Below are 9,995 nucleotides of genomic sequence, written 5' to 3'. Positions count from 1 at the left end.
CAGTGATGTTCCAGCATCGGAGTCCTGTAGTCTCCTTTTTCCTGATTTGTGTTACTATCCCAGCTCTATGCAAACACTGTCCAGGAAGCACTTAGAGGGAATTTATTACTCTAAAGAATGTAACGTTTGAACAAAACCAGCTTGAATTGTCTAACTCAGGCTTCTGAAGCCTCATTTTGACCTCATCTTAACGGCAGAGTTTATTTTTTTAGACAAAGTAAAAGGTGTAAATTTTGTCCCCCGTCACCTTCAGTCTTTCACAGCTGAAAATGCTTTGTAGACTTGAAAAAATATTAATCTATCCTTTAACCTTCCAGTGGAGTTAATGTACTTTTCTACCTCTCACCACTAAAATCCAGCTACTCTGTTCATAAGTAGAAAATATTCATGATTCCCTCCCTGAGTGTTTCCCCTATAAATGCATATCTTGTGCTCATTACTCATTGCTATCACTATATATAAATATATGCTTAGAGAGCAAGAGATGTAGGATTACATCCTACTCCAAAACCTACTGGTGGATAAAAATAATTTTATATTGATATGCATACTAGTCAAGGTCCCTCATAAAAATTGTTTATCTCACATTAGATGGTGAAAAAGTTGAGTGGTAACTTTTAACTGTTATTTATTGTGTGTCTGTGCCATTTTAAAATGTCATGTAATGTAATAACAACTGAACAAATCCATGTTTTAAAGAGTGTAATCAGCTGTGGTTGAACTGTATTATTATTATTATTATTATTATTATTATTATTATTATTATTATTATTATTATTACTGCAAAGAAGTGTGCCAAAAACACAAACAGAATATTACAAAACGCATATTAATATAATAATAATAATAATAATAATAATAATAATAAAGCAGTTAACTCAACGAATTAAACTATAATACAATCTAATTTAACTGTAAAATGAAAAGAAAATACTACCAATACTACTTTCAATTCCTATCCCATCTATCTATCTATCTATCTATCTATCTATCTATCTATCTATCTATCTATCTATCTATCTATCTATCTATCTATCTATCTATCTATCTATCTATCTATCTATCTATCTATCTATCTATCTATCGCTTACTCTTCCACTAGTTTCTGGTGCCATTTGACGAAGACGGAGGTGCCAGCAGTGAATGCTCTCTCTTTGTAATGTGTTTGTGTATCTTTGGCCGGCTCTTTTTTTTTTTTTTTTTCCCTTGGGGGGTGGCCGTGGCGTCTGTGCGGTGACGCTGCCGCCCCCTAGCGGCGAAGCGGAAGACTGCACCGTTTCCTCTGATGACAACGTTGACCTGCGGCTGACCCCACTAAAATCGGACAAAAAAAACAGCCAAATAAAATGCTGTCCGTTAAATATATTTTGTGAAGTATATTTATTTTTTAAAAGAGAAACGCTTTTATTTTGTGCCTCGATAGTGGATCTGTAGAGAGTTTTGAGGCCCGCAGACGGTGAGTAAACCAGGTGTCTGTCACATGCCCGACTTTAACAGCAGCTTTAATTAGCAAGCCGGGAGAGCGTGGTTAAAACAGGCCAGATATGCTGGAAGGTGATGTTAGAACAGACGTTTAGCGGTCTGTACATATTAACTAAGCTAGTACAACCCTTTTCTCTGTCTGTTTGGAGTTCATTGCTAGCTAGTCCTCTGATACTAACCAGCGCGCGGGCTTTGAGCTGGCCCCACATGACTCGAGTTTAAATGTGCCCAAAGACTATTTATTGCTGCAAGAAATATTTAAGATTGCCCATTAATCCACACTATACATAATAATAAACTATAAAGCTGCTGATAAAGGAGAAAGAAAGCTCGACCTCAAAAATCTCTGTTTTAATGTGCAAAAATTTCAAACTCAAAAAGTGTGTTTTTGTCCACAATATCGAAGCATTTATTGTGCTAATGTCCAGGTGAGCAGGGATATTTGCTTCACACTCCACACACATGTCACCTTCAGTTTCCACTCCTCTCTGCTCCCCTTCTGAAGTGGATGGGGAAATGTGGTGCTACCAAAAACCAGGGTTTGATACCCTCCTCCTCACTGAGCTGCAGCGACAACAACAGTGCAGCCAGTTCTGTGACACTCTGCTTAAGGCAGAAGGTATGAGACACACATACACAAAAACCCAAAACAAAATTTTGCATGTGTTAGTTTTGCTTTTAAAGTTTTTGTTTTTGTCATTTCTCCCCGTCTTGCAGGGGTGTCTATACCCGCACACAGCTGTATTCTGTCAGCTATCAGCCCCCACATCTCCTCCGCTCTGTCCTCCACACCGACTCCCGCTGCGGGGCAGAGTCGCCTCTTGGAGTTTCGGGCTCTGGGTGCCTGCACCTTGCTCCACTTGGTCAGGCTTCTATACTCTGGAGAGATGGCTGGGGAGGGTGAGAGGGAGAAGCAACAGGCTATTTCTGCTGCGGCCAACCTGGGCATCCACGGGCTGGTGGAGGTGACGAAAAGGGAGTGTAAAAGCAGGGATGGGGTCGGGCAGTGCGCCGAGATAGGAGTGCAGACGGAGCCTCTGATGTTTGAGAGTGAGGAGAGACCGGGCAGGTGGAGGAGAGAGGTGAGGGATGGGAGCATTTTTTTGTGGAAAGAGATGATGTCAAATGGCGGGAAGGATGTGTGCACTCAAACAGACGAGCTGCAGATAAACACAGCTCCACCTGCTCACCCAGCAGTATCGTTTGAGACCATCGATATGAGTGCTCTCCAGAGTATACAGCACTCAGACCCCCTACTTGTTCCCCCTCAAATTTGCCCTGTGTCTGTCCTCTACCCTCCAAATGAACTAACACCTCAGATATCCTCTGCTCCCTTAGGTTCTATACCTGAAGCTGAAAACACACCTGTTGCTGTTGCGACCCAGCCGTACACATCTGTCCCCCCATCCCTCCCTCATTTTATGAGCCAGGCAACCATCTGTAATGCCGACCCCCAGAGCGGATGGGCTGACCAAGATGTCACAGTGGCGGAAGAATGGGAGGAAGAGCAGTTTCAACAGTTTCAAGGCAACATCCCAGGATTCATCAGCTACTTTCTGAACCCTGACAATGAGGAGGAGCCCCGCGGGGGGAGAGCAGGCCGCAGGCGAAGGTCCGGGGTTGGAGGTGCCAGGAGGGGCGAGGAGAAGCGTGGGAGACCACGAGCAGGAGGGAGAGGGCGCGGTCGGGGAGGATTAACTCAAATGGTGCAGGAGGTGGGGGTGAGCAGGTTGCAGAAGTTGTTCTTGCTCAGGTGGGGCATGAGGACGCCCAGGACGGGTCAGGGAGGCGGAGCTGCTGGGAGGAAGCTGTGCCTGCAGACCAGAGAGGTTGTGAAAAAGGGTGCACGCTGTGAGAGGAGAAGAGGGTGGGGCATAGCGTGGGCATTAAGCCAAGTTGGAGATGTGCTGCGGTCTGGTGAGGTCGGAGGAAGCACCACTCAGCGTGGAAGGAAAAATACGGGGCAACAGTTTGAACAGGTAAGCGAATAAGTGTCCCGTTTGTGGCATCTATAAAGTGTCAAAAGCTGTAATTAAATATTAAATGAAAATAGGGTCTGGGAGCTCAAAACTAAACCTTTGAGGGTTTTTACACCCAAAAATGAGGATTCAGATTTAAAACAGGATGTTACATTTGTTGCTTCTTTCAAACATCGTGACTTGTCCTTGTTTGCAGGGCAGTCTTCCTGTGCGGAGGCCACGAAGGTCCAGAGCCAAAACAGCAATATCGGCTTCCTTTTTTCCCACACCTATGCAGTTTACCAATGCACATACTCTATCTACCTCCAGCCACTCTTTCCAGGCTTCTCCATCTCCCCACCTGCCATCACTTGCAGCCTCCTCTCCACCATCCTGTCTTCCTGTCCCAGCCCCACCACCTCACGAGGAGCAGCCTGAGCAGATCGATCGTCTTCTGGAGGAAGTGATGATGGGACTCGATATTTTACCAAACAACAAAGGCAGCGCTTCACGTGCTCAGCATCCCCTTCCAGCAGGTAGCAACACTGGCGCCTCTGTCTCTTCTGAAATCACCTCATCCCAAAACAAACCGCAGAGCCTTTCTTCTGAGCTCCATGAATCCACTGAGGTTGCAGCTGTTGCAGGAGCAGCTGGTCGCTCCAGTTCTACAAATGGTGTGGTGCCAGTTCTAGAGCAGCCGTGCGAGGGAGAGCTGGGTGACATGCTGGACCACTTCCTGCAGTCGTTTGAGCAGCATGTTGGAAGCTGTCGTGCAAGAGAGGAGATGGAGACGAGTGGTGTGAGCTCCACGGAGTCCTGCCAACCTCACACTCTCATGAACACTTACAAAAAAAACAAAGATCACACTACAACCCCCTACATGCCTCAACTACAAAGGAGCACCCACAGAATTGAGTGCTCTCAAGCACCTGAGCTGCACATTGATGAAAATGAGTCTCAAGAGAGCCGCTCACAGTCACGCAAGGCCCACGCTGGCCGCACCGTTTCCCCCAAACACATAGAGGAAACCAGACCGACTTCAAAACGACAGAACAAAAGAAGGCAAAAGCCTTATCTGTTCTCACTAGAGAAGGTGAAGGTGAGGAAGCCAGACGATGCGGTGAACAGAAACCCTCATGCCAGAAAAGAGAAGCAGCTAAAGCAGATTCCTGTGGTGAACCTGGAGAGGAGAGAACTGCTGCCGGTCAAAGTGACAACGTCGCGACACATCTGTCAGAATCTGAAAGGCAAGGTGGGAAATATTTCAAATAACTAACTGGCAGATCGTTTAATTTTGCCGTCTGTCACCTGCTAAGTAAGTAAATAATAACAGTAATTAAATATGTAAGTAAACTGTATTTTTATAGCACATTTAAAACCAAAAAGGTTGCATTAATATTTCCATTGTCTATATCAGGGAGATTATCCAAATTATTAATCAATGATTATTATTTGGGAGGTTTTTAACCTGTGTTTTAATAAAAGGAGTTAATGAGCCCAGATTATCCTTCAAACTGTCAGTTTATAATGGATGGCCAAATAATATTTCCCCTGGTTTGGATTTGTTTAACTCTAAGAAACTGTGGGACGTGCAAAATGTACTCACCGAGCCTTCTTATTTATTTATTTATTTATTTAGGACAGTGCATGTTAATGAACATAAATGTAAAAAAAAAAATTACATGAATGTAAACATACCAGATTATAGCCAAGGGCTAATTTCCATCTGTTGTCCTTAAGCATAAAAAATAGACATAATAATTCATAAAAATTCATCATTCATTCATAATAAAAACTCCATCACCAAACTTACACATACTTATACTTATTATGTCTTGCTGACCCATACTTATGGGTCAGCAATCTTCCTGATTCCAAGGTAAATCTGCATAGCGATGAAAAGAAATGTGCGGGTGAGTAATATGACCTACACAGAGCATAATAAAGAAAACAAATAGGCCCTTTGATAGATTCCTGTGGAACTCCAAATGTCAAAGCTGCCGATGCAGAGGATTATTTTCCGGTGTAAATCAAAACTATCCTAAATTTAATAGAAGATTCAAACCAGTTAAGACCCAAAGCCTCAACTCCTGCATGATGCTTTGCTTGTTTAAGAATGGCTATACTACTGCATGCTTAAAAAACACAGTACCTTTAGCAGAAGCTAGGTTTGCATTTATAATGAACTAGTAAGTTTAAACTTTAATTGTATACTATTAGGACATAGACCTTAAAAACGCTGTAAAAATCCCCACAGATTCTACCAGATACAACCAAATTGCATCTTTCTTTTTTTTTTCATAGCTTTGCGTTACGTGTAACGTGTTTTTTTTTGTGTGTGTGTTTGTGTGTCACTCTCATGTCTGTAGGTGGGTAGTGATATAATAACAACTAATTCTGAGCCCCTTTCTTTCCCTGAAGTGTTACATATGAAAGTTGCCCCCGTGTAGTCTGTTCTTTTTAACTAATGATGAGCAATGTTTGAAAATTTTATGTTGATCTTTTGAACAAGACGCCAGCACACCGATGACTTTAACATCATATCGATTGACTGAAACTGTAAAAGTTCTGTAAGCATAAATATCCCTTACAGTCTTAATTGAGCTCAAAGTTATCACCCAACCGGTTTTCCACAGGTAATCTCTCTCTTAGTTAAAAATTATATACTAATGTTGATAGAGGCTATTAATGGAGTGCTTTACTGCTAGTGAAAGTATCACCAGGACTTATCTTACCTGTGAGAATCTTCTTGGAGACCACACCGCCAAGTTTTCTGTTAAATCCACGGGATACTTTCTCTCAGCAAAACATGATTAAATCTTTGTGTTAAGATCAGTCAAACCATTTATTCTGTTTGTACTGTATGTTTGTATATAATTTATGTGCATATATTTTTTTCAGGTCCTGAAGAAACAAAAACCTATCATCTACAGGGAAAAATCCCATGGTGGCTTCTTGAAGATCTACCCGATCAGGAGCCGGGTAAGGGAACTACAAATCCCGGTGAGAATGAGGCTTCTTTCTTTCTTTCTTTCTTTCTTTCTTTCTTCTTTCTTTCTTTCTTTTCTTTCTTTCTTCTTTCTTTCTTTCTTTCTTTCTTTCTTTCTTTCTTTCTTTCTTTCTTTCTTTCTTTCTTTCTTTCTTTCTTTCTTTCTTTCTTTCTTTCTTTCTTTCTTCTTTCTTTCTTTCTTTCTTTCTTTCTTTTCTTTCTTTCTTTCTTTCTTCTTTCTTCTTTCTTTCTTTTCTTTCTTTCTTCTTTTTTTCTTTCTTTCTTTCTTTCTTTCTTTCTTTTTTCTTTCTTTCTTTCTTTCTTTCTTTCTTTCTTTCTTTCTTTCTTTCTCTTCTTTCTTTCTTTCTTTCTTTCTTCTTTCTTTCTTCTTTTACTAGATTAAAGAGCTCATCTGTCTTTAGATTTAAAGGAATCAGTGAGGCTCTATGGATGAACCATCAAATGATCAACTTATCCAGAGCGTGTGAGACTCTGTGATTACCAGAGGGTGCATCCCAAATACTGCTACTTTTAGCCAGTTTGTGACAACTGCTACCGTTTGAATGCTGACAGATATTTAAAGTTACCACACGTGGATTTTTTCCCCCACTCAGTCATAAAAGGCTCAGTGGTGTATCTACTAAAAGTCTCGGACGAGTACGGATTTCGTAACCTCGACCTCACAGTCAAGGTCATGGGTCAAGTTTTCTGAAAATCTTGTGAATGCAGTCAGTTAAGAAGGAAAGCTTTATACCATAGGTTGCACGTAATAGGAGGCTGAGGGGTAGCACTGCTTTCAGTGTTTTCCATGTTTAGACTATTGTTTTGTACTTTTATAGTTCATTAAGGTGAATCTGTTTTACAGGATGCTTTACCCTTCCTTGAGGAGCCACTTACAACCAAACGTCTACCCTCAGCAGTTCAATCAGGGCGCAGACGTAGGGGCAGACCCAGGAAAAATGACCCTCTCAGTTCATCTAACAGAGAGTGTTCAAAACCACCCATTCTGGCACAGCCTGCAGATTTCTGTGTTGCGGATGAACAACTTGAGAAAAACCAGGAGAGACGTGAGGAGGAGTTGGCTGCACAGTCACACGAAGAGGTGGGGGGGGCTACGAGGAGGGGACAGAAGAGGGGAGCAGAGTCAGACGAGGATACGAGTGATAACGCCACCGTGGCCAAGAGGGCTTGCTTTGAGACACCGACACAGCCACCCACCTCTGAACCTGCAGACTTTACCTCTAAACTAGTAGCCACAGATCCTGAGGAGACAATCGATGTAGAGACCGTTTCTCTGACCGGAGCCTGTTTACAAGAAGAAAAAGAAAATCTCCCGTGGAGTGAACTCAGACTAGCTGAGGGAAGTCTGACAGATGAGGAAGTACAGAGCAGCGCTGATGAGATCATCGATGTGGATGGAGACGACGAAAACGTTGAGATAAAAGAAGAGATTCAGACTCAGAGCAGAACAGCGCCGACTGTGTTTGCTGACCTGCAGCCTTCTGTTTCACCCTCACAGTCTGCAAATGGAAGCTGGGACGTTGTCAAAGATGAGGTCATCGATGTGATTGGAGGCTCCAGTCCCGTCCCTGAACCGGTGACCATCACGTGGACAGAGTCTTCAGAAGGTGAGGAAGAAGAAGGAGGAGAGCTGGACGTTGATGTAGTCGGAGAACACAAAGACAGCGCTTCATCAGTGATTTTCACCGCTGTGATTAAAGACCTTGTCAAGGGAAACATTCAGACTGAGGTGCACTTTCATTAACACCTCTAATGCCCCGTTCTTTTCTGTTCGTGTGATTGCTTACATTGGTTCATTTAACTGCGTCTATTTCAGGGCTGGTGACAAATGGTCGACGTAGATGTTCATGAATGTTTGTCTTCTCTCTGTATTGTGCTCACGTCCACGTGCAAACATGCTGACAATCACATCGAGGATGTTTGTTTTGCTATTCCACCGGGGTTTAGGATAAACGGAGCAATATGTGTCATTTGTTTCAAGCAGCGAGGAAAGACCTGCATCCTAATGCGTAACATTGTGAGCTTAATCAGAACAAAAGGACGTGTGTTTGTGTGAAGACGTTTAGTTTTAAGCTCTTCAGCTGAGTATATAGAGACAGCTGGGATTGTTCATAATTGAAGAATTTTATGTGTTACAAGTTTAATATTACTCATTTAAGCAGTTAAGCAAAGTTTTTTTTTAAACTGAAGTATTGGAAATACATTTAAAAAATCAGGTTTTTGTATGTAAAGAAAGCGTGTTTTATTAGTTGTACATATGACATTAACCGTGCATTACGCCTTAATCATGCTTCAGCTGAAAATCGACATCACAACTTGATTCCACGGCGATCAGAGTCGACCTGACCTGTAGTTGCATTTTTCCAGAGCTGCACGTCAGGTTACGTTGTAAGTTACGACGTAGATTTCCCGCTGAAGCGTAACTCAGTTAGTTGTAAATATGATTGGTCATAAATATATACATGTATGTCAGCTTCTGTTCTGCCAAAAATTTCCAGAAAACTTTCAGCACTCCTTGTTTTTATGTTTGTTTTCGTTTGCTAATGTTCCCCGTGGCACTTTTGGTTCAAGGATCTGTTTCCTGTAATAAAGATTTTTCTGTGATGCTTGTGACCTTATTACTGCGCAAGTGGATCTGAAACAACAAACAACAACAAAAGCCTCAAAAGTCCAATCCTATTTTTTTAGCTTCCGATCAGCCAGACCTTCTTGTCATTTTTTTTACGTGCTCTTGAGCAATAGTTCTTCAGTCTTTCTGAAGGTCAGGGTTTTTTTTGGATACTTCTTTAGTTAAATCCATTAAAAAATGCCACAAATTGCTAATCCATAAAAAACACAGTTTGACAGACATAAAGTGTTTCCTAGGTTAAAGCTCTTATAATGAAAGCTGTTCTAAGGTCGGTCAACTCTACACTATTTTTTTTAAAACATGCCTCATCCAAGAGAGGAAAAGGAACATACAGCTTGTTATCAGCTCTCAGTTTAAGAGCCTGTGTCATCAGTGCCTATGGAATTGGCAGCTTTGCACATCTGGAAAGGCACCGTCAGTGGTGGAGGGTATATAAAAGTTTTAAAGTAACATATACTCCCATCTGAACATCTTTTCCAAAAAAAAGGAGCTGCATGTTTGAGCAAATCAATGCTAAATCACATACTGCATATATTAAAGCAGCATGGCTTCACAGTCTGGAGCTGAACAGTCCTGCCTGCAGTCACCATCTGAACACATTTGGCATACGATGAAGAAGACGAAGGACTGTCGAGCTGCTAGAGTCCAACAACTGCTCTCCTCAGTTCCCAGATGTTTACAGGTTGTTAAAATATATGTTTTCCATATTCTATTGTGAATAAAATATAGGTTTATGTGATTTTCAAATAATAGCATTCTGGTTTTAGTTATATTTTACATAGTTTCCCAACTTTTTAAAAAAAGATTGGAAAACATAATCTTTTTGTTTTCATTTAGTTTGTTTATTTTCTTAAGATGTACTGTGTTTGACTCTCAGTCACTGAGAGCTTCCACAAATTAAAAAACCCTCAGTATT

At 41.6% G+C, this 9,995-nt stretch overlaps 1 protein-coding gene across 1 annotated transcript; it reads left to right on the top strand.

Moving 5' to 3' along the window:
• The first annotated feature begins 973 nt into the window (after positions 1-973).
• Positions 974-9,748, top strand: LOC146524708 (uncharacterized). Its single transcript, XM_085134728.1, has 6 exons — positions 974-1,456; positions 1,911-2,101; positions 2,200-3,461; positions 3,658-4,692; positions 6,342-6,443; positions 7,295-9,748. Exons 2-6 carry the CDS (start codon positions 1,945-1,947, stop codon positions 8,192-8,194), a joined length of 3,456 nt encoding a protein of 1,151 aa, XP_084990854.1. The 5' UTR covers positions 974-1,456; positions 1,911-1,944; the 3' UTR covers positions 8,195-9,748.
• Positions 9,749-9,995: the final 247 nt, after the last annotated feature.

The sequence above is a fragment of the Neolamprologus multifasciatus genome, chromosome 2 (genome assembly GCF_963576455.1).
Source record: "Neolamprologus multifasciatus chromosome 2, fNeoMul1.2, whole genome shotgun sequence".
In the NCBI taxonomy this organism is placed as follows: domain Eukaryota; kingdom Metazoa; phylum Chordata; class Actinopteri; order Cichliformes; family Cichlidae; genus Neolamprologus; species Neolamprologus multifasciatus.
The sequence above is the reverse complement of the archived record's forward strand: the minus strand, read 5'-3'. Positions and strand labels throughout refer to the sequence as shown.